This window comes from Sus scrofa, chromosome 13 (assembly GCF_000003025.6).
Source record: "Sus scrofa isolate TJ Tabasco breed Duroc chromosome 13, Sscrofa11.1, whole genome shotgun sequence".
Lineage (NCBI taxonomy): Eukaryota > Metazoa > Chordata > Mammalia > Artiodactyla > Suidae > Sus > Sus scrofa.
The window spans coordinates 151,152,202-151,177,122 of NC_010455.5; the positions used below are offsets into that span (position 1 = coordinate 151,152,202).

A 24,921-nucleotide genomic window follows, 5' to 3' on the forward strand; every position below is an offset into this window, starting at 1 on the left:
ATGGATCCAGGCAAAAAATTAAGCCACAGGGTTATGTCTTGGTTAAATCATTATCTCAACCACCCTCCATTTAAGATACTTTCTTCTTCAGGCAAGTTCAACAACTCCAAAGTAGAGATATTCTAGTTAAAAGGGTATGGGAAAGGGGGTGTCATGCAGAGCCTTCTTACATGTCTGTCCCTCCCCTCCATTCTCCTCAGAATACCAAGGCCTTCACAGAGCATGGCTGAGAAACACTATCTCACTAGATTTACTTTCTCCAGCCAAAACCTGGAATGCAGTGGAAACAATGAGAACACATACAACATGGTCCCCATAGCTTATGGAATTTTCCTCACTCTCTCTACTGATCCCTGCACCAGAATTCCAGAAAATTTAATCTTTCCTATAGTGCCATTGGTTCTAAAGCCACGGTGGATCAGCTAAAAGTTCAAGAGAAGAATTGGTTTGATTGGTGTGGGGGGTGGAGGTAGCACTGAGAAACTACAGGCAGATATGACTTGCTTGAGATGGGAGGGGTAAAGACCAAATTGAAGCTAGTGGCTTTAATGTCCTTTTTGGCAAAATCTGGGAGTTCTGTGGTGGATCAGGAGAAATGATTGTCACTGCTCTGAACTATGTATATTAATTCCTTGGAACTCGGGATGAGTAGAGTTAAACCCATTTTTAAAGTTATAACTCTAAATATAGTGTTTAATAAAGTTTCCTTACTCTCATTTCCATGTGAGGCTACTGCCAGTGCAGACTGCTGGATCCTTCAAATAACCTTCACATACATACCTATGCATTGCAGGCAGAGGAAGACAAGAAAAGTATGGGCAGGATGCAGACTCTGATGGATAACCTGCAGCTAAAAGCACAAAGTTACAAGCAGCAAATCGAGGCAGCGGTAAGTACCTGAGGCAGTTGTAACCTCATGGATTTCCTGGTCATTTGTTTTTGATTAATGGAGATAAGCAGCCCTGAGCTAGGTGAGCAGCTTTACAGAGAGGACCAGCTCAGCTTAAAATCTGCTCATTCTCTGGTTTTTCTCAAGCAACAACTATCACCCATGGTTAAATTTTGTGCAGTGTTTCTCTCCAGGGAGCAGAGCTTTCTCCCTTGACCTTGTTTTTATACCCAAACATGTGCAGTACAAGAAGTGTCAAATAATGCACAGTACCATGTGGGGATGGTAGATTTGGGGTTGGGTAATCACTCTGAGGGCTTCCTCACTCTAAAGCCTTGGATGAGCATAAATGCAGGGGTCAGTCTTTTCTCCTAATGAACATGACTGGGGACAGACCACTACCACTTGAAAGGTACTTGCCAACTCTGGGTTAGTAGTCATAGCTACATAGAATGTAATTGAAACTGCCATATGTACTGGCTTATGCCTAATAATAATGTATCTTGAAGGGTTTTGAATTGATTATTTAAATGATTTGGGCTAAAATACTGCTATGTCTCATAATTACCTGTTGACCCTTCTAATTGTAAAGACAAGACCCTCTCTACCCAGAATGAGATATTAAACTGATTACAAAAACAAACAACTGTGGTTAATCATATACCAAATCTGTGAAAGCTGGACTGCATCCAGTTGGTGGAAAGTGCCAACCATGTTTTTAATTTTCAGAGAACAAGTTATAAAATGGATCTGGTGCCTGCTAGGAAGTCTGAATTCATATATGTCAGACCAAAATATTATATTCCATTCAATATTCAGAAGTTTAAATTCCTTTTACACATTCTCTGACTTTCTCATGTCGGAGTAGAAAAAAAAATATGACTGTATAGGTTTAGGGACTTCTGTATTTTTCATTTTTTATTTTTATAGGAAGCAGAAGCCAATCAATACCTTTCCAAGTATAAGAAGCTACAACATGAGTTGAATGAAGCTAAGGAAAGGGCAGAGATAGCTGAGTCTCAAGTTCACAAACTCAAGATTAAAGCAAAAGAGTTTGGGAGAAAGGTATGTCAGATATTCAACTCTGCTCTGATTCTTAAAGCATTTGTTTCAGGCTCATGTCATCATGTAGAAATTTCTTAATGCTTTCTTTAAAGGCTTTTTAAAAACTACATTAAAAAAAAAAAACAGATTCTGGTAGGAGTTCCCATTGTGGCTCAGTGGGTTAAGGACCTGACGTGGTCTCTATGAGGATGCAGGTTTGATTCCTGGCCTCACTCTGTGTGTTGGATTGGGCACTGCTGTAAACTGTGACTCAGATCCCATGTTGCTGGGAACTTCCATATGCCGCAGGTGTGGCTGTAAAAAGAAAAACAAAACAGGTTCTGATAAAATCTTCCTGTATTCTATTTGTCCAGGAAGTGTGAGCTGCTAAGAATGTGAGTGGGATGTACTTAACACTTCTCAAATGCTTAATTCTAGGTTAATTTGCAGGCTCTGAACTCCAGGGCCTAGATTCATGTGAGTAGAATTGTCAGGAGTCCAGGAGCAAAGATGATGAAAAAAAGCACAGAAGGATCTGCTTGAAATTACAATTCTTTCTATGGTAGACAAGTATATGCTTTTTGTATTGATATGCAGACCTGGGGAGGGAGGTTTAAAATTGATGCCCTGAAGGAGAACATGCAAGAGTCCTGCTTTTTGCCTTTCCACCCTAAAACAGAGAAAGGAACTGTTTACATCTCTGTGGTCCATGAAACTTTAGTTCTGATCCAATAGCAGGAGCCACAGCCTTAATTTTCCTGGTAAAGGGGCTGAGTGACAGAGAACACTAAATGCAGGCTTGGCAGGGTCAGTGTCTTAGTCTGTTCAGGCTGCATTACAGAGTACCAGAGACTGGGTGGCTTACAAACAAATATTTCTTAGTTCTGGAGGCTGGGAATTCCAAGGTCATGGTGTTGGCAGATTTGGTGTCTGCTGAGGGCTACTGCCTTAGAGACAGCCCTCTTCTCACTGTAAGCTCACATGATATAAAGGGAGGAAGAAGCTCTCTGAGTCTTCTTTCATAAGGGCATTAATCCCAGATATGAGGACTCAACCCTCATGACCTAATCACTTCCCCAAAGCCCCACCCCCTAATACCATCACTGGGAGGGTTAGAATTTCACCATATGAATTTGGGGGTAGGGTACATTTCATACTACAGCAATTAGGGAGGCCTCAGTTTCCTCACTGAGATTTTTCCCAGTGTTTTTAAATGTGATCTGGCTTTAGGAGAAGTGAATTAAAGATTGGATATCCTCTATAGAATGCCTATAGAGCACTTAGCATAGGTACCATCATTTCATTTTTTAAAAAGTAGTACATGCTTGGGCTTCTTCCTTATTTGTTATAAATGAACTACCAATAACTTTGCAAGATAAGTAGACAGGATGGCCAGTAATAAATACTACCTTATCAGAGGTCAAAAAAGATCTCTTTCGGAGACTCAAAATTGGTTATATTGAATATATTAGGATCCAAATATGAGAATTATGCATCATTGACATACTCTAGAATTTCTTATTGATGAGCAAATAAGTTATCTCAGGGATAAGGCCTATGTGAAGAGGTCCAGTTACATGGTTTGAACTCTGGCGTCAATTTGAGAAGTGTTATGGCATCTGATTGGGGTCTTCTGTGCAGAAGCTGCCCAGCAACCCTGTGTAATGGATTTGTTTAGGGAAATGCTTTCCACATGCTACAATTGCACTCAGCTGCAGGAGGTCAAAGGGCCTCTGAAACAGATGTAATGCATTCGACTTTGTCACAGTTATTTCCAACAAAGAATAAAATGAGTGAGGCAGAAATTGCTTCTAAGAGGCCAGAGATGAATAGGAAAATCGTCCTTGGCAGTGCAATGACTAATTGTTTTCCATTCGCAAAAGGAAAGCCTGAAAATCTTCCAACTGTCATAAACCAAAGGAAAAGGTTTTCTGATAGAATTGTGTCAGGGCCTTGGAGCAAATTGGTGAGGAGGCTACCTACCATCTCTGCTTCATGGGGTCTTCTGTAGAGGGCGCTGCCTTCACTGGCAAAGCCAGGCGGGCAGGAAATTGAGCGATGAGCAGGAAGTTACTGGTGTCTGCTTTCTTTCAGGCAGATAATTGCCTCAGTTCCCTGCCTCCCTTTGAAGCTAAGGGAGAGTTGGTTAAGGCCTGCTTTTGTCTGGAAAGCACTGGGCCTGGTTCTGGGCGTATGTGTTCCACTGATGAAAGTCACAGGAACCTCACAGAACAGATATTCTGTTTTTCAGGTTCGTGAAGAATGAGCAGTCCTCACTTATGAAGGAGAGAGGCTGGCGAAGTACAAGGAGGGTACTGTTTCATAGTCAGAAACTTAACTTGCATTTGAAATATACATTTTATGTTCTTTATGGAAATACAGTTGATTTACAGTGTTATATTAGTTTCAGGGTTACAACGTGGTGATTCCATATTTGTAGATTATACTCCATTTAAAGTTACTATAAAAGATTGGTTATATTCCTTGTGCTGTTCATTACATCCTTGTGTCTTGTTTACTTTTTACCTAGTAGTCTGTACCTCTTAATCTTCTTCCCCTCTCTCTACCTGTAACCACTAGTGTGTTCTCTGTATCTATACATCTGTTTGTTTTGATATATCCATTCATTTTTGAAACATTTAAAAAAGATTAGAAAAATGTACTAATAAAAGGGAATAGTATTGCTTCCAAGTTTAATGGGGATATTTTTGATCCTCAGATGCAAGTAAACATTTCACATGAAAGATTAAATAGATGCAAACATCTTTTAAATTCTGATATTAAAAAATACTTTGTCCATATTGCCTCTTAATGAGTAATATTTATGGGAGACATGAGCTGTGTTACAGTCCATGGAGACTAGGACCCTACTGAAGTTAGTGAACTCTGCTTGACTCATTTCTATATCCATGAGTTAGCCACTAACAGGCTTAGCAATCCATACTCACAGTTAGGCACTTTTAACTGTAGGTAAAACCCTCCTACCTGGCACACATGTAGGCTATTTGCGGGTGCAATACTGAAGCAACTTCCCACACCGGATGTTCAGTAGGCTGTCTCTGTATTGTACCAATTTGGCTAAACTGGAGGTACACTTCCCAGAATTCCCTTCTCTGTGTGGTTCTGGATTAATGTTGGTCACAAGAGAAATTTGCACCAGAGAGAGAGGCAGAAGCGAAGGAGCAGCTGTTTTTTTGTGCTCACAAGGTCAACGTATGATTCCAAGCACTGTGAAGTATTTACCCCAGGCTAGAAAGGTAAGCTAGCAGTGACAGGCCATAGCTACTCTCAGAGTCCTCCAGCCTCCCAGAGTCCTGGTTAGGCATATGTGTGGCCCCATGGCAATGGGGGCCAGCTACTTACAGGTCACTCATAGCACTGACTTTGGAGGTTCTCTGAGAGAGCAAGGGATTTGGTTTGTTCTTATAAATTCCATGTCCAGTTCTCTTTCCTGACCTACAGTGACTTCAGGCCCATCACCAGATCCAGAGTGGGGGTCAGCCTGGCATAGACTTCACCAATGCCAACAGTTGTATAACATTGAATCTGTGTAATAAATACTTATTCTACCATCCTTAGCAGTCTGCCTCTCTGATCCAATCTGACTCAGATTTTTTTTTTTTAAGGGCCGCACCCAAAGCATATGGAGGTTCCCAGGTTAGGGGTTGAATCGGAGGTGTAGCAGCTGACCTACGCCACAGCCACGCCAGATCTGAGCTGCATCTGGGACCTATACCATACCTCATGGCAATGCAGGATCCTTAATCCACTGAGCAAGGCCAGGGATAGAACCTGTGTCCTCATAGATGCTAGTCAGATTCATTTCCACTGAGACAGGTGGGAACTCCTGACTCGAAGATTAATTCAGGGGCTGAAAGGACACAGGTTCCTTCTTGTCTATCATCCTTGATGTGTTGGCTTTGGTCTTCAAATGTGTCACCCTCTTACAGAAAGCTAGAGCAGTTCTGAGCACTTTCTCCTCACCAAATGTCCCTTGTTTGTGATAAACACTGGTCACAACATCATAGCCAATACTGAACTCAACAATACTGAACTCAACAAAACTATGTGCAAGGTAGAAGGTGAAATGAGCCCAGCTGATGGACATTAATGCACAATTAAGGGTTGGTCTTCTATAAATTATAGGGTCAAAAACTTGACTAAGTCAGAAAAATCCTGGTTAGACTTTTTCTTATACAGTGATAAAATTAAGGGGAACAGATCATCTAGTCAGCTGAATTATCAATTCTCTTTGCATAAAAATTTACATGAAAATCTAAATTTGTTAGAAAGCTGATTAACTGTATGAAAATGGAGCCAGAAGAGTAAATCAAATTATCTACATAACTAGGGTCACTCGGCCATGGAAACCTGGTGTTGGAAGGTAACCCAAACCAGAGACATCTTTTTTTTTTTTTTTTTTTTTTTTTTGCTTTTTAAGGCCACACCCATGGCATATGGAAGTTTCCAGGCTAGGAGTCAAATCAGAGCTATAACTGCTGGCCTACAGCACAGCCATAGCGATGAGGAATCCAAGCTGCGTCTGCAACTTACACCATAGCTCATGACAATGTTAGGTTGCTAACCCACTGAGTGAAGCCAGGGATTGAACCTGCATCCTTATGGATGCTAGTCAGATTTGTTTCCACTGCACCATAATGGGAACTCCCAGAGATGTCAATTTTGAGGGCTCTTTGCCCAGGTGGTCTTAGCAATACTGATACCCTTACTCTTGGGGTCCCTAAGACTCACCATTCTAAATCTTGGTTAAACTGATATTAACCATTCATATAAAAATAGAGTACACCACTTTAGCAAATCAGTTGCCTTGTTTTCCAGGCCCTGGTTTTCACCTTTTCACGAAGGTGATTTCTGGCCCTACCTCTCACCCATCACTGATGAGTAGATTTCTGAATCATCTCTTAATGATATATTTCTTCTGAGTTCCTAGTGAAAACCTTGCTGTAGCCTCCTGGCTGACTGCAGCAGGGATGTAAACAAATGAGATGGTTCTTTTAGCAGCTGAGTTGGAATCCTTGGGATCCAGGATCATAATCTCGATGTGTGTAGGGGGGTCAGTGAATAATTCTTAGGTCTTTAGAGAATATACTCTTCCCAGTATCACAAGCTAGGTCATGGCAAGCCATCGCTGGCATGGAAGGGAAGAAAGGGGAGATGAGGTCACTGGATATTAAGGATATCTGTGCTGTGTTGTCAACTCCTGCCTTCATTTCTTATACTGGCTGGATGATCTGAAAGAGCCTAGAACCAAGAAAAAGGGATTCTAAATGACTGTTGTTCATATCAGAATAACCATCTTTATCTTAAATATTTAATGCCGGAGATATTTTGTTTTGGTTTTGGGGAGAGGGGAGCTTTAAGCTACTATTTGCATCTGTAATCAGAGATCCATGAGATAGTTATAAATATTTATGAAGTCTGGGTCTTTAAAGTCAATTTTATTTTCCCCACTAGATGTTCCTGTGATTTTAACAAATAGAAAAACAAGTTTACCCCACTCTTTGCTGTTATTTATATTCTGATTCATGGAACTCATAAATAATAAAAGGTATACAGCAAAGAGGTAGTATAAAATCAAGCTATAATTAATAAGCAAATTATCAGTTCTCCCAAAATCTGGAAGTGGCTAGAAATGTACGGAAGGTCAGCAGTCTGAGTCTGGGCAGAAACTGTAGTCTGCTTTTCTCTCCTTTATTTATCTACATTTCCTTCCACTCCTGTATAATCCCACATTTCCATCAGAGAATAAGTATAGTGGTGCATAGTACCATTTGAGAGCTTCTCTACAAAGAACAGTATGCGATGACAAGAGCAACCACTTATTTAAGCATGTAGAGCCTGTTTAATTACAGGCAGTGGGAAAAGCTCAATTGTATTTTTCCCCCTGTTCTATTATCCTGCAATCCCTCTCACCTTTTTTTCCGCCATAAAAGTCCTGCATGATGATGTGTGAATCAGTCAAAACCTCAATTACCTTTTTATAGCAGCATTCTTATACTATAAATGATAAAGGAAATGCCTTACCCTGGTTTCTTCAGCAGTTCCAGCATTGCAAGATCTCTGGTTAGTAGAATGCTCTTCTAGAGGGGAAAAAAAAAAAAAAGAGAACTTAAAAAACAAAATAAAACTCTTTGCAAACACCCAAATTCTCCCTTATTCCCACCTCAGTATATTAATGTTATTAGAATCACCTTAGTTACTCCCCTCCTGATATCCCTTTTTCCCCCAACAAACAGCATTAAAAATGCATTTAATGTAGAAATACTTCATCAGAAACAAATAGCAGTAAATTCTTATGGCTGATTCAGGTGCTCTAAGCAAAGATAAAGGCAGTTCAACTGGATCAGCAATTCCTGGCTCAAGATTGTTTGGCCTGATTCCTACCATTTATAAACAATGGAAAATAGCCAAGGTGGGGATGGATAAGGAAAAGGAGACATAATGTCATTTCTCAAGGAAGAGCTTCTTTCTGGGCCTTGCTAAAAATCCAGGATAATTTATACTAAGGGCATTTTAAAACAGAATAATGGAAAACAGAATTTAATAGTGTGTTGTCATTGCTGTGGCTTGGGTTGCTGCTGTGGCTCAGGTTCAATTCCTGGCCCAGGAACTTCAGCATGCCATGGGCATGGCCAAAAGAGAAAAAAGAAAGAGAATTTACAAAGAAAATATATGAGCCATACAAAATGACAACCAGGGACCTGGAGGTTTTATGGCTTTTAGCGTTACAGTTTGAAATATATTTTCAGCCCACCTAACTACAGAACTATGGAACATTCTTTTTAAGTGACTGATACCCTGACACTGTTTTTGCTAATATCTCCAGATGGCTCCTTCCAGAATCAGAATCCATCCTGCTCTCTGCCACGGGAAGCTGATCTGGATGGGTGGCACCTGCCAGGTGTCTCATCCCTTTGGTTTCCAGTTAGGGTGTAGATCAGAGGGAGAGAAGGGCAAAGTCAGGTATTTATTACTCCAGCTCCTTCCCTGTGAGGTCACCTTAGTCTGGCTGTGTCCTTTGAGTGAAGGTTGCCCTCCTTACGATGCAGCTGGTTTTCCAAGACTACCCTTTCAGGTTCCGTGCACTGCCCCTTCTCTTGTCCCTTAAAGTTTAGGTTTGCTGGCAAAGCTCTGGGGGAAGGCACTATCTTCTGTGCTCCCCCTTGTGCAGTTTGGGTGTGCCAGGTGTTCTGTGTCGGAACCTCACTTATGCACATGTCCAATGTAGAAACTAAACTGTCGTTTTTTTGTTTTGTTTTAAATGGCTGCACCTGCAGCACATGGAAATTCCCAGGCCAGAGACTGAATCCGAGCTGCAGCTGTGACTTATGTCACAGATGTGGCAATGCCAGATCTTTTGACCCCTGCTCCAGGCCAGGGATGGAACCCGCACCTCTGCAGTGACCCTAGCCATTGCAATCAGGTTCTTAACCCACTGCACCACAGCGGGAACTCCTGACCTGTCATTCTTGAGTAATATGTACTTCCCCCTCCCTCTAATTTAAACCTAATCCAATCACAAGTATCATTGTATTAGGGTTTGCCTGTGAGGGACAAACTAGACTACCAATGACCTGCCAGCTTTTTCTAATTCTGGCAGCTAAGGGATGGGGGCAGCAACTAAGGGGTACAATCAATTGTTCAATCAATCACAAGGGCTCCTATTAGTACAATCAATCACAAGGGCTACAATTGGCAAAATCCTTGCTCACCCTTAAAATCCTACCTTCAATAATGGTGTCTGTTGTGATCAAATAACCTTAACTTCAGCAAGGGCAGTAGATAAATATCACTTGGAAGAAGGGACACTGGATCTATCTCAACCTCCCAGGACACTTGGAGCTTTATCAGAGAGATTATGAAATAAAAGAGAGATTCTAGGGGCCTAGAGCTACCTGTGCCACTAGTTAGCTGGGTCATCTTAGATGGTGTATATAAGTCTGTTTCACATGCCTACTTAGCCTTGAGTTACCTTTTCAGATTCTAGTTTCCCGATCTGGAAAACATGGAAGTAAATAAATCTAAGTTTTTCATAGATCTAATTCTGTTAATAAAAGCCAAGTCTTTTAAGAAATCCTATGACCGTGGTGTATAAATGTATCATAAATTACTACAAGTAATTAAACTACTATAAGTTAACACAAATTTGTCACAGAAAATTTAGAAAAAAAGTTTTGTTTTTTTTTTTAACTTAACAAGGATTAAAATAAAATGACCCATAAAGGACAATACTGTTCTGAGCAGTAGCAACTATGGATAAAGCTCAAAGATAAACAAAGCAGCTCATGGAGAACAGACTGGTGATTGCCAAGGGGGATGAGGAGGGAGTGGGATGGACTGGGAATTTTGGGTTAATAGATGCAAACCATTGCCTTTGGAATGGATAAGCAATGAGATCCTGCTGCATAGCACTGGGAACTATATCTAGTCACTTGTGATGGAGCATGATAATGTGAGAAAAAAGAATGTGTGCATATATGTGTGACTGGGTCACTGTGCTATACAGTAGAAAATTGATGGAACACTGTAATCCAGCTATAATGGAAAAAATAATTATTAAAAAAAAAAGAAATCAGCCTAAGGACTTAAGGAAGTCCTGACATAAGCGAAGTACCTGGGCAGGTGTGTGGTGAGGAGGGGGCACCTAACTACAAAGGCAACCTTTTTTTTTTTTTTTTTTTAAACATTATGTCTTCTTTCTTTCCAGGTATATTTCACTGAAAGGCTATTCAGACCGTCCTGTGTATTATTTTACTGCCAGATTTAAATTTTATCTCTTTAGCAAAAAACAAATGAAACAAATTAAATAGCATGTGTCTTTCAATGCAGTTAATCAATCCCTTGTTATCTATTAAAATAGAAAAACTGGCAGTAATGACAGTGTGATGTAATGGGTGTGCTTGGATATAGCTTGCTGTGTCTTTGACCATTTAACTCGGGATAATTTCCTAGAAGTAGATAGTATGAGAGCCTTTTAAAGAATTTTCGAAAAAGTTAAACAACTCTTCAGAAAATTCCTATCTGTTTACATGCTGAGCAGCACTGTAGGTGTGGCACTGCATGGTATCTTTGATATGTCTCTACCTGTACACCAGGAACAAACCCAAGTTCTCTGTGAGGTGTTACCTGGGCAGGAACAGATGCATCTTCTTAACTTTGAAGTTACCACTGAAAGCACCAAAGTTGCTGCCAAAACTGCCACCAAAATTGGAAGAATTATCCTGACAACTGTTCTTTGATCTACTTCTAAATAAAGAAACAAATAATAATCTATAAGCTGGAAGAAAATTTACCAGAAAATAAAGGAAAATATATAGATGGGTGGGTAGAGTATGTTTGCTGTTTTTAAAACTCTCCATGTTCTGGATGAGAGGCAGATTTCATATCAATGAAAAGGGTTTTCCTAATGAAAAGACCCATGAAAGATAAGGACCATCAACCCTGTCTTGACCAGAGTGTTTTTCATGAGTGTAAATAATACCTCCCAGTCGCAATGTCTCTACTGTGGAAAACCTGCAAAAGCTGTGATGTTACCCAATTTGGGGCAGAGTGGGGATGAGAGTCAGGAGAGAAAAAGTCTGAAAATTTGAGAGGCAATGAGTCTTCACTGCATTTTAAGCTTCTATTGTTTTATATTGTAACCAAGAGAATTAACACACTTTTCACAAAGGAATAATTATGACGGCAAACTACCCTCACCCTAGTGTTTTCTTGGGGGATAAAGGAAGGGTGCAGTGTATCCTGGGCTTCAAGAATACAGGATCCTAGAGGAGTAGAGGTAAAAAGTGCAGAGGAAATGAGAAGAGCTGAGTAGGAGCCACGTCTCCCATGAAGTCAAGTTGACCGCTCAAGAATAAGGGTAACCAACTGACTTAGAAAGTCCACTTTATGAGTACATATTCCACGACTCTGTGAATACTGGACTAGAAATAGTTTAAATAATGAGTTTTTGGCAGTTAGCTATCAATAGAAGTTAAAAATTAGCTGAGTCAGGCATACATTTAGCATTTCAAATATCCTTTGATGTTTCCAGAGAGCACACTTTCCCAGCATCTAGCAGGGCCCCAATTCTAACCTTCTACTGTGCCCATATAGCCTAAACTCCCCAAATCTAGACTCTGAGGCACATATTAGGCACAGTGGGAAGCAGAAGTTGAAGATGCTCAGCCCACAGAATCACAAAACATGTAGGCTCCCTCTTCATTTCTGAAGCCCTACAACCCTAAAAAGGAAATCTTCTGGGAGTAATTTTTTCCTTCTCCAATGTGGGACTTTTATGTGGTTTAAGGAAGGAGGTTGCCTACTATCTTGACCAGAAGTATCCCTGTAGATAGTATGTTCAGAAATTTTATTCAAAGATATTCTCAAAATGCCACTCTAATTTTTCTGTTTGATGTTGACAATCTCTATAGCTAAACCCCAAACCCACTATCCAACCCTACTTGGAACTTACCTACATGCAGTGTTTGGATGGTCAGTAAAGTATAGTTGCTGGAAGAAATATTGCACAAATATTCCCCACTGTCTGAAAGACTAAGATCCTTCAAAGTCAAAGAGAAGTTATGCCGGTTTATCAGTTCTTTGTTCCATGAAAGTCGGGGTTCGTTGACAACTGTTTTTTGTGAGGAGTTCAGAAAGTAAGCCAGGACAGAAGATGTCTCACTTCCCACTTTGGACCAAGTGACTACAAAGTCTTGTGTTGGAAGGAAAAAACTGTTTTCAGGTTCACATGAGAGTAAAACATTTTCACTTTGCATTTTACGAAAGCCATCTAACAGGACAGAAAAGTAAACATCAATGAGAACAAAATTTTCAAATGAATTATCCAAATTACACTTAGAAATCTTTGAAGATACCTTTTGGAAACAATGAGATATTTGTGCTGTGGGGTTTCTTAGAGCTTTAGTACCAGTATTTTAAAGCCCCACCAAGGTTAAGTTTAGGCTTCAAGGAGGCCTCAGCCTGGGCCAGCAAGGGGAGTGACACACGTGATTTTTAACTCCTACACCCTGACAGTGATCACTCAAAAATGTTGCTACCAGTTACCAGCCTTTTGAACTCAGTGTTCTTCTGTTGACCTCTTGAATGCCGGTGTTCCCCAGGGATGCCTTCTTGTCACTATCCACTCCCTAGTACTCTCTGCTGCTTTCATGCGCTCAATCACTGCTTAATCTTTCTTTCTGGACAAAGTCTCTTCTGCACAGAAGGAGTATATTTCCACCTGTGTGCAAGTAATACCCACTGGACTGAGCTCTTAAACCAGGGACTCTACTGGGTATTCTCAGCTTGCCTCTCCAAAACTAGCTCCATCTTGTCCTTCCTGTTCATGGTTCTGTCAGCTGACCTCTATAGAATGCCTTGAATTATTCTCCCTGGCTCCAGACTCACCTACTTTGTAGTCCAGCTGCGATTGAGTGATGCCAAAGAAAGCCATCTGAAATCCAACTCCCATTCTCTCTGATGCTTCATATCCTTATTTACCTCCATACTACCTCCAGGGTCTGCTTAAGCTCCTTTGCAGGATGAAGGTATTTTATCTGGTGTTTGCCTTCCTCTCCAGGCTTAGCTCTTGACACTTTAGTTTCACCCCTAATCACTTATACTTCCACAAATCCAGGCAACATTTACTCCTCTATGCTTTTGCATATTGTATGGTTTTTACCTGGAATGCCTATGTTCTACTGCAATTTCCTACTACTCTTTTAAAATTCTGCCCTTACTCAACTTTCTTAGGCACATGTTCTGTAACAACCTGATTCATACCCAACCACAGTGAACAGAACCAATCACTCCTTTTGTATGCTACCTTGCTGGTTTAGTTTTATTTTTGCATATTTGTACTAGATGCTGTGCATCCAGAAGTGACTAAGAGTCTACATTCTTAAATTCATGGTCCAGAAGTAACAAAGGTTGGCACATAGGAGATCCTCAACAAGACAAAATAGCATAGACCCTAAGAAACTATTGGAACTTCAGGATACTCAATTCTGAATAAACACAAGAAAATATGATTTTCCATAGAAAATATTCACAATTTGATGAGAACATTTTCAAACCCTTCCCATGTTGCCACTGCTACCTGGCTGATGAAAAATGAACACTGGCTGCCCATGCCACTGAAATCATGTAAAGGTGGTGAATCACTCATAATTTTAGTGTCTTCCTGGTGAGCATTTTGAGAACTTTAAACTCAGGGGTGGAGGCAGGACCAAGATGGCAGAGTAGGAAGCCCCCCCCCCCCAAGCTCACCTCCTCCCACAAACACACCTACGTACAGACCTACAACTACATATAGAATAACTCTGAGAATAACCTCAAAGCCACCAGAACGGCTCATCTATAACTAAGGATATAAAGAAAAAAAAAACACGCCAAAGTGGAGAGGAGGGTAAGAGAAGTGATCTAGTCAGGGTCCAAACCCATGAGGGAGACCCAGGAGAGAAGGTGGATAGCACAAACTCAGAAATTTTCCCTAAGGAGCAAGGGCTTTGAGCACCCCAGCCCTGTGGTCTGGTACCAAGAAGACAAGCCCCCTAAACTAGTTTTGAAAAACAATAGGGCTTAGAATTAGGAGAATCAGAAATCTGTAGGAAACCAAGACTCCACTCTTAAAGGGAATGTATACAAATTTGCTCACTCCCAGTTCCAGTGCAGAGGAAGCAGATTGAAAAATGCCTGATTCTCTAGCCAGCCTTCCAAGATCACCCCAGCATGCCTTCCAGCCTGTACTAGGCTCTGGCTCCAACCCTATGCCTACCAAGGCAGTAGCTTTCACATGTCCCAGGAAAAGCCCTGGCTTATGCCCCAGGCTCCAGCTCTAGTTCCCCCCTAGCACCAGCCTGGGCCTACCAATGCAATCCCCCCAACAAGCCCCAGAAAAAGCCCTGGCCTATGCTGGGTTTGGCTCTACACCCCACCCCTGCCAAGGCACCAGCCCCAGGAACACCCTGGGAGAAGCCCAAGGCCATGTCAGGCTCTGACTTTTGCTCATCCAACCCACACCCCAGCTCCAGTCAACCCCTGACAAGGCAATGGTCCTGCTATCCCCCATATAAGGTCCCTCCCTATGCTTGCTTCACCTAAGTTCTTCCACCAAAGCCACTAGTCACACAGAAACTGCATTGGGACACTCTCACACAAGGACACACCTTCAAGACTGGGATAGGTAACTGTTTTGCATAATTTAATAAACACAGAGAGCTAAACAAATTGAGAAGAAGAGTAATATGTTCCAAGTGAAAGAACAACCATAACAAAATGGAGATAAGTAATTTACTTGATAAAGGGGTCAAAGTGATGGTCATAAAAATGCACATCCAACTCAAGAAAAGAATAGAGGAACACAGTGAGAACTTCAACCAAAAAACTAGAAAATATAAAAAAGACCATTAAGACCTGAAGAATACAGTAACTTAAATGAAAATTACTCTAGAGGAAATCAACAGTAGATTAGGTAATACATAAGAATGCGTAAGTTATCTGGAAGACGTAATAGTGGAAATCAACCAATCGGAACAACAACAAAAAATATATTATAAAAATGAGTATAGTTTAAGAGGACTTTCATGACAACATCAAGCATACTAACATTCACATTATAAGGATTCCACAAAGAGAACAGAGAGAAAATGGGGAAGAAAACATATTTGATAAGATAATGGCTGAAAAATTCCCTAATCTGAAGAAGGAAACAGATACTAAGGTCTATTAATCTCAGATTCTCAGACAAGATGAACCCAAAGAGATCCATAGGTAAGATGGCTAAAGTTAAATTAAATAAATTTTTAAGGCAGCAAGAATAAAACAAAGTTATATACAAGAGAGCCCTTATAAGACCATCAGCCAATTTTTTTCAGCAGAAACTGAAATCTAGAAAAGAGTGGTATGATATATTTTAAATGTGGAAAGGAAAAAACCTACAATCTAGGATACTCTACCTAGTAAGATTATCATTTAGGACTGTAGAAGAAATAAAGACCTTCCTAGATAAGCAAATGGTCTTGAATGATACATTAGACCTATGGACTTAATAGATAACTGGAGAGCATGCTATACAAAAACAAAATCAGAATGTACATTGTTTTCAAGTACACGTGGAACATTCCGGGATAGATCACGTGCTAGGCTAAAAAAGAAGTGTCAACTAATTTAAGACTTAAATCATATCAAGCATCTTTTCTGACCACAATGGTATGAGCCTAGAAATCAATTACAGGAAGAAAACTGAAAATAATAAAAACATGTGGAGGCTAAGCAATATGCTACTAAAAATCCAAAGTTTCTGTGAAGAAATCAGAGGAAATTAAAAAAAAACTTAAGATGAATGAAAATAGAAACACAATGTTCCAAAATTTATGGTGCACAGCATAAACAATTCTAAGAAGGAAGTTCATCATGATACAGGCCTACCTCAAGAAACAAGAAAAATTTCAAATCACATGACTTTCCACCCATAGGATACAGAAAAAGAAGAATAAATAAAGCCCAAAGCTAGTAGGAGGAAATAATAAAGATAAGAATGGAAATAAAGGAAATACAGACCAAAAAAAAAGAAAAAGAAAGAAAAATCAATAAAGTTAAGAGCTGTTTCTTTGAAAAGATAAACAAAACTGAAAAATCTTTAGCCAGATTCATCAAGAAAAATAGGTCTTAAATAAAATTAGAAATGAAAGAGAAGTTACAAGCAATTTCACAGAAATACAACCGTAAGAGAATGCTCTTAACAGTTACACACCAACAAATTGGACAACCTGGAATAAGTGTATAAATGCCTAGAAACTTAAAATCTTCCAGGACTATTTCAGAAAGAAAAAGAAAATCTGGATAGACTGATTTCCAGTAATGAAATTGAATCAGTAAAAAACAAACAAACAAACAAAAAACAAACCCAATAAACAAAAATCCAGTACCAGATGGCTTCACAGGAGAATTCCACCAAATATTTAAAGAATAGTTAATACGTATCCTTCTCAAACTATTTCAAAAAATTGAAAAGAACACATCCAAATACATTCTATAAGGCCAATATTACCTTGATACCAAACCAAATAAAGACACTTTAAGCAAAGAAAATTACTGGCCAATATCCCCAATGAACACAGATTCAAAAATACTCAACAAAATATTATAAACTGAATTAATTCAACAACACATAAAAGGATTGTATGTTATCAAGTGTGAATTATCCCCCAATCAATCTGATATACCACCTTAATAAAGCAAAGGCTAAAAATCACATCATCTTAAAAGATGCAGAAAATTGATTCAATATCAATTTATGATAAAAACTCTCAACAACGTTTGTTTGGAGAGAACATACATTAACATAAAAAGGGCCCTATATGACAAACCCACAAGTAATATCATACTCAAGGGTGAAAAGCTGAAAGCTTTTCCTCTGAGATCAGGAACAAGACAAGATGCTCACTTTTGCCAGTTCTACTTAACGTAGGATTGGAAGTCCTAGTTATAGCAATCAGACAAGAAAAATAAAAGGCAACCCAAATCAGAAGGGATGTCAAACTGTCACTATTTGCAGATGACATGATACAATATATAGGAAACTGTAAAATATCACCAAAAACTATTAGAACTAATAAATGAATTCAGTAAATTTGCAGGATACAAAGTTAATATACAAAAATTGGTTGTGTTTCCGTACATTAAGAAAAAACTATCAGGTAGAGAAATTAAGAATACAACTCCATCTATGATCAAATAAAAAAGTAAAATATGTAGGAATAAACCTAACAAGAAGATGAAAGATCTATAATCTGAAAACTATAAGACACTGAAGAAAGAAACTGAAAATAATACAAATAAATGGAAAGATATTCTATGTTCATGGATGGTAAAAATTAACATTGTTAAATGCCCATACTACTCAAAGCAATCCCTATCAAAATACACATAGCATTTTGCACAGAACTAGGACAAATAATTATGAAATTTCTTTGGAAACACAAATGATCCAAATAGCCAAAACAATCTTAAGAAAAACCAAAGCTGGAGTTACTGTGTTTCCTTCTAACTATACTGCAAAGCTATATTAACCAAAACGTATGGTATTGTTACAAATCAGACAGATCAACAGAACAGAATACAGCACCTAGAAATAAACGTATGTACATATGGCCAATTAATCTGTGACAAAGGAAACAAGAATATACAATGGAGAAAAGACAGTCTCTTTAAAATAATTAGTATTGAGAAAGCTAGACAGCAACATGTAAGAATAAAACAGGAATTTTTTTCATACCATATACAAAAATAAATTCAAAACAGATTAGACTTAACTGTAAGACATGAAACCATAAAATTCCTGGAAGAAAACATAGGTAGTAAGCTCTTCAGCATAAGTCTTAACCATATTTTTTTTTGATGTGTCTTTTTAGGCAAGGACAACAAAACAAAAATAAATAAATGAGACCTAATCATATTTAAAAACTTTTGCACAGGGAAGGAACCCATTAAAAAACCCTAAAAGGTAACCTAAAGAATGGGAGAAGATATTTACCAATGATATACCTGGTAAAAGTTTAATATTCAAAACATTTAAAGAACTCATATAACTCAATGTCAAAAAACAACCTGATGTAAAAATGGACAGAGGACCGAAACAGATTTTTCCAAAGGAAACAGACAGATGGGTAACAGGCACATGAAAAGATACTCAGCATCACTAATCATCATGGAAATGCAAATCAAAGCCACAATGAGATACCACCTCACACCTGTGAGAATCACTGTTATCAAAAAGACAAAAAATAACAAGTGTTGGTGAGGATGTGGAGAAAAGAGAACACTTGTGCACTGCTGGTGGGAATGTAAATTGGTGTAGGCACTATGGAGAACATGATGGATGTTCCTCAAAAAATTAAAAATAGAATTACCATAAAATTCCACCCTTGGGTATTTATCTGAAGAAAACAAACACACTAATTCAAAAAGATATAGACACCTCAGTGTTTATGCACACAGCACCATCATTTACAACACCAAGATGGAGGCAACTACATGCCCACTAACAGAAGAATGAATAAAGAAGATACAAGTCACACACACATACATAATGGCATATTACTCAGCTATAAAAAAGAATGAAATATTGCTATTTATGACAAGATGGATGGCCTTGGATTGTACTATGATTAGAAAAATAAGTGGACAGAGGAAAAAGATACTTAATATTTTTATTATGTGGAATCTAAAAAATAACAACAAACAAATATAATGAAACCAACAGATCAACAGACATAGAGAACAAACTAGTGGTTACCAGAGGGAAGAGGGATGGGGGTGGGTGGGAGTGAAATAGGTAAAGGAGATTAAGAGATACAAACTATCAGATGTTCAACATCATTAATTATTAGAGAAATGCTACTCAAAACTACAATGAGTTATCACCTCACACCAGTCAGAATGGCCATCATTGAAAAATCTACAAATAATAAATGCTGAAGAGGGTGTGGAGAAAAGGGAGCCCTCCTACATTGTTTGTGGGAATGTAAACTGGTATAGCTACTGTGGAAAACAGTATGGAGGTTCCTTAAAAAACTAAAAACAGAGTTACCATATATACAGCAATCCCACTCCTGAGCATTTATCCAGACAAAACTATAATTCAAAGATAGCATGCATCCCAATGTTCATAACAGCACTATTTGCAATAGCCACGATATGGAAGGAACCTAAATATCCATGGACAGATGAATGGATAAAGAAGAATGGGGTGTGTGTGTGTGTGGGGGGTGTTTGTAAGTCTTAAGTTTTACCAGCACCTAATATCTTCATCTTAATAAATTCTACCAATAGGATAGCTTAATGGTATACACACACACACACCCCACACACAGAAGGGAATATTACTAAGCCATAAAAAATAATGAAATAATGCCATTTGCAGCAGCATGGATGGACTGAATCACTTTGCTATATACCAGAAACTAATACATTGTAAATCAACTACACATCAACAATTTTAAAAAAGAGATACAATCATCAGTTACAAAATAAGTCCCAGAGATGTAATGTCCAGCACAAAAAATATAATCAATATTTATAATAACTTTGTACAGTTATAAAAATATCTACTATGCTGTGTGTCTATAAAACTATCTACTATGTTTTATACCTGAAACTAATATAGTAAGTCAACCATACTTCAATAAATTTAAATTAAAAAAAAAAAAAACTCAGGGGAAGAGAAGGCCAAAAAGGATAGCCAACCTCCCTTTTTCCCAATACAATGGAGATTTACAGAAAAAAAAAATGTGCTTTGCTTCTAATGAAATATAAAATAATAATTTTCCTCAGAATTGGAAAAATGGTATCAAATTAATTTTCTTCCCCTCAAGCTTTTCTTAAATAATGGGTTATAGATGGATTGATCAGAGTTTGGGGTTTGTTCAAATAAATGAGAGGAACAAGTGTTAAAAACTGCTCATGCTATGATAGAGGTGTTGATAAAGATTTATGGAGGAAGTTCTCTTGTGTTGCATCAGGTTAAGAATCTAGTGTTGTCACAGTTGTGGCACAGGTTGCAATTGTGGTGGGTTCTATCCTTGGCTTGGAAACTTCCCCATGCTGAAGGTGTATCCCACACCCACCACCCGCAAAAAAAAAAAAAAAAAAAATAATGAGCTAATACTACCTAATACACAAAGAGACTAAACAGAAGCAATGCTAATTTTCTTAGTTGAACAATTGGCAAGAATCAGAGGTTGTGGCTGCTAGTAGACATGCATTCTTTCCTTCCTCTATGATCTTCTACAGTGCAATGCAGTAGAAAATCCTGTGTAGAGGTTAAACTGTGAAGAAATACAGAAATATTCAGGATATATTTGCTACTTTCTATTTCAAAATTGTTTGTCTTCAACTCATAAACTCCTGGCAAGGTAAGAATTAATTCCATTTTATCAATGAGGAACCAATGCTCAGAAGTATAGTGATTGCTTGAGGTAACACAGCCAGTAATATTGGACCTGGGACTCCAGTCATGGTTGGTCTTCTAATGGCTACAAATGCATTTCCTTTCTTTTGTGTTCCTTTCTTTCACTGTAAATCAATGTCCATTCCCTCCCACCTAACAGCACATGTACATTTACAGAGAAAGCCATGTGGAGCCTACCTTTCATTGTCCATTTCCCTCTCCATGTTTGTTTCAGCAATGTATTTTCAATAGCACATTGATAAGATGAATTTGATCTTGTAATATTTACTCCACTGTTAATACAAAAGGCACCTAAAGATTCAACTTCTTCCACACTGTTTTCAGAGATAGGTGTATCATCCACTTTCCATGTGATAATTGGATAAGGATAAACACTTAACACATTGCATATTAAGAAGCTGTTTGTGTTTTTCTTTTCATACTTCATCACAGGTGTGACAAAAGCTATGGGGGAGAAAGAAGGGCATATGAGGAGCTGTCATTGGCTTCGTTTTAGGCCATCTGTGCAGAACTGATAGGGATGGAGTAGGCACAGGTAGTTTAAATCCCAATAAAGGACCAGAGGTAACAAGGGAAATCTAGGGGACTTTGGGAGATCACTGTAAGTTAATAAATTGCTCAAAAAAAGCCATCGGAACAAGGCAGGCATGCTAGTGGAAGTGTGAGAATTGCCTCAGGTCATTGGGTGGGGGATGAGGCCTACATTCAGATTCAGACCAAGGGCAGGAGTTTGAGAACCACCCTTCTGCCAATATGAATACACATCTTACTGGATACCAAGGATGACCTAGTTACTCCCAACCCCCACTCCCGGTGGATGATAAAACTGTAGCCCACCAGACCCTCGGGCAGAGCTTCCTTGCCTGCCCACTTGCATCTCTCATAAGTGTCCTATCCTAATAAATCTATTTCTTGCCTATCACTTTGTCTCTTGCTGAATTCCTTCTGCATAGAGACTTGAAGAACCTGAACCTCAGTGAGTCCAGACACAGGGTGAGTGATTTTAATTTAAAAATGTGGTTTCAAGTCCTAATCGGGGTTTAGGCTGTGTTGAAGTCCCGGCATGTGGGTTCAAGTCCCAGTCTGTGTTCTGGCTAGGTTCAGGCCATTAGTGCTGTCAGTTTCATTCCGTGAAGTGAAAAGCTAAGCTTTGTGAGCAAAACTTGGCAGTTTCTGAAAGGAAAAACATAACAAACCTCTGTAGAACCTGAAGATATAGTGTGGTTATATACAAGGGAAAAAAAGAGCACGACATAGCAACTAGTGAGCTCAATTCTCTGGAAAAAATTCAGGAAAAAAATCTCATGGCCTCACTGAGCAGCCAAAATGTGAGTGTCGAAGTTGATAAACTAGAGCTCATGCAGTACTTTGTACGCCTCAGAGCCCCTTTTGACTCTGTTTACACATAATTCTTAGATTTCTGAAGCAGCCAAATGGAATGGGGGAGAAGGAACAAGTCCCAAATGAAACAACTCATTAGAAAATGTCCCTTCCCCAATAAATAAATGAATAAAGTTAATATCGACAGGAGGAAGGCATGTAACATTTATTTCATTTAAAGAAATAGAAAAATGTAATTTAAATCTATAATTCAATATTTTAAGCTATCCTATTGGCAGAAAGTCTTAAGACTGATGATATTAGGTGCTGATAAGACTTAAGGGCAGAATGGATACTCTTATGCTGCTGGTAGAAGTGACATACTAAAATCTTTCTTCTGATACTTTTATTTCTAAAGTATTTCCCAGAATTAAATTTCCCAATATTAAATATAAGGATGTTCATCACAACATTTGTTTTTGTCAAGTACAGCACTGGAAATACCTGAATATCTGTCATTGGAGGAATGGATGTATCGATTATAGCATGTCTATACTATGATACTATGCACTAAAATAATGAGGTAGATTTGTACATATTGACTTGGAAGGCAAGCCAGAGAATATTAAATTAAGCAGAAGGCATTTCAGAAAACATGGAATGATACCACTATTATATTTTATATGAACTTATATGCACACTTACCTCCCACTTTTAGTACCACTTTGTTTATTTTTTTTCTAGATGATGTCCCCACATAGCATACATAAATTCCTTCATCCTGAAGGCTTAATCTTCTGAAAGATAGGGAGGCATTCCCATTGTGAATTTGACCATGGAAGAGAGATGTCCTGTTTATGAATTTGGGATCTTGCTTTTCCAACTGGTCACTCTCTTTGTAGTATGAGTACAGGTAGTAGTTATCTTGATTCTTCCAGTGAATTACAATATCAGGTCCACTCTCAAAGGAACAAGGGAGAATTACGTCTTCATCAAGTCTTCCAATGACTACTTGCTCACTCATAGTACTAAGAGGACTGAAGGAAGCTAAAAAGAATGTATCTGAAAGCAAGTGCAGTTATGCAAAGAATTAATGATGGGCACTTACCAAGGATTATATCGGGACCACCTAGAAGAACTATCCCTGGTCAGTAGCCTGATCATTAACAGACCACATCATTCATCAAAAACCCTTGCTAGTCTAATTATTAGAGACAAATCATGAAGTTCTGTGTTTGAGTCTCTGCATTTTTAACTGAGTATCTGTTTGATTCAATGTAACTATGAGAAATGACAACAGTATAAAGTATAGAAACACTAGTTTGCTCTGTACTTGATCAATAGTTTCAGTTCTCCTCTGATCCTGGCCTGCTACAGTTGCTGGAAATTATGTAAATTATACAAATTAAGGATTCCTGTTGATTTTTACACCATGAACACATTTGCTTTTAATTCTTACTACAACAATAGCAAATTACTGTACCCAGCCAGCTAGAGCCAGCAGGCCCCAAAAGAGTAAAACAAACTTAGCTTTGTTGGGTTAGGAAACATTTGGAGCATGTAGAAGACAATGTTGCATTCAGGAATCTGTTGGGAACATGCAGACATTAGTCTCAAGAAAGGGAGCAATGGGCAGGAGGAGTCCCAAAGGGAAATGAAATGACTTTTATTTTGGCTTTGAGACAACTCTCAGGATATCCTGAGTTAATCAAAATATTGTTAAAGAATATTATTCTGGATATAAATGTAGAAGTCTAATCCTCTTAATATAAATATAGCTATATATTTTACTGTGAACCCCAGAGGCGGTTTTAGAATTTTGTGAGATGATGGAGGATAAAGTAAGAAAAAGAATGTACATATATATGTATAACTGGGTCACTTTGCTACACAGCAGCAATTGACAGAACACTGCAAATCAACTATAATGAAAAATTTAAAAAGAAAAAAAGCAAATGGATTCGTCAAAATCAAGGTTTTTGCAGAGAAATTATACTTACCCATTTCATAATCATTAAAAGGCCGTATTCAGCTTTTTTGACCAATTCACAAAACATGCTAAGTAGATTCCACGCCCTATCTGTGAATTCTATGATATTCATGGGAGGAAGGACCTTATCTTATGGACAATGGAGTAAACTCCTTGACTTTGGCCAAGGAGAACCAAGTGCTCATGCATCCCTGCCACAAGGCCTTTTTCCCCTGCCTACTCCACTAGGGCTCTTTCCACTCTGCCATGTCCCACTCACTCCCTCAGAGAAATTTAGTCTATTTCTATACAATGGGCCAGAAGAATGTGGTATTAAGCTGGAAGACATGGAAAGGTGGGAAGGAAAAGGAGTGGTTTTGTTGACCTCACTAATTGCTCTCCTAAACACCTCTAATGTTTCACTGGATAATTAAAAGTCCCTGCTATAGGACCTAGCAAAGCTGATAAAGCATTTTGTCAAGCTTACATTTAAAAAACCAATCAATCAATCAAACTTGCTTTTCTACTAATTTTCTATCTGGTAGCAGATAGCAAGTTAGAAAGAGCCTGAATCAGAATAGCTGGCATAAAACATGATTTTTTTAAAAAATTACTTTATTGAAGTATAGCTGATTTACAATATTGTGCAAATTTCTGCTATATAGCAAAGTAATTCAGTTATACATATATATACATTCTTTTTCATATTCTTTTCCATTATAGTGT

General features: G+C 38.5%; 2 protein-coding genes across 27 annotated transcripts in view; one reads left to right on the forward strand and one right to left on the reverse strand.

The window, feature by feature from the left end:
* The window catches only part of MYH15 (myosin heavy chain 15), a 148,363-nt gene extending 143,631 nt beyond the window's left edge, over nucleotides 1-4,732 (forward strand). The window contains exons 39-40 of the mRNA XM_021069826.1: nucleotides 794-889; nucleotides 1,820-4,732. Of these exons, the coding sequence (XP_020925485.1) occupies nucleotides 794-889; nucleotides 1,820-2,032 (309 nt within the window). The 3' untranslated portion in view covers nucleotides 2,033-4,732. The remainder of the gene's footprint in view (nucleotides 1-793; nucleotides 890-1,819) is intronic.
* Nucleotides 1,781-24,921, reverse strand: part of HHLA2 (HERV-H LTR-associating 2) — a 144,343-nt gene continuing 121,202 nt past the window's right edge. For 10 of the 26 annotated variants that reach the window (XM_005670246.3, XM_005670242.3, XM_013982472.2 and 7 more), the window contains 6 exons: nucleotides 22,932-23,288; nucleotides 21,084-21,350; nucleotides 12,408-12,725; nucleotides 11,081-11,200; nucleotides 7,979-8,034; nucleotides 1,781-7,195 (listed from right to left, as the gene is read on the reverse strand). In XM_005670246.3, coding sequence (XP_005670303.1) covers nucleotides 7,148-7,195; nucleotides 7,979-8,034; nucleotides 11,081-11,200; nucleotides 12,408-12,725; nucleotides 21,084-21,350; nucleotides 22,932-23,288 — 1,166 coding nt within the window. In that variant the 3' untranslated portion in view covers nucleotides 1,781-7,147. Of the gene's footprint in view, nucleotides 7,196-7,978; nucleotides 8,035-11,080; nucleotides 11,201-12,407; nucleotides 12,726-21,083; nucleotides 21,351-22,931; nucleotides 23,814-24,921 lie in introns of all 26 variants that reach the window. The other 16 variants (XM_021070440.1, XM_021070451.1, XM_013982470.2 and 13 more) reach the window with 6 other exon arrangements.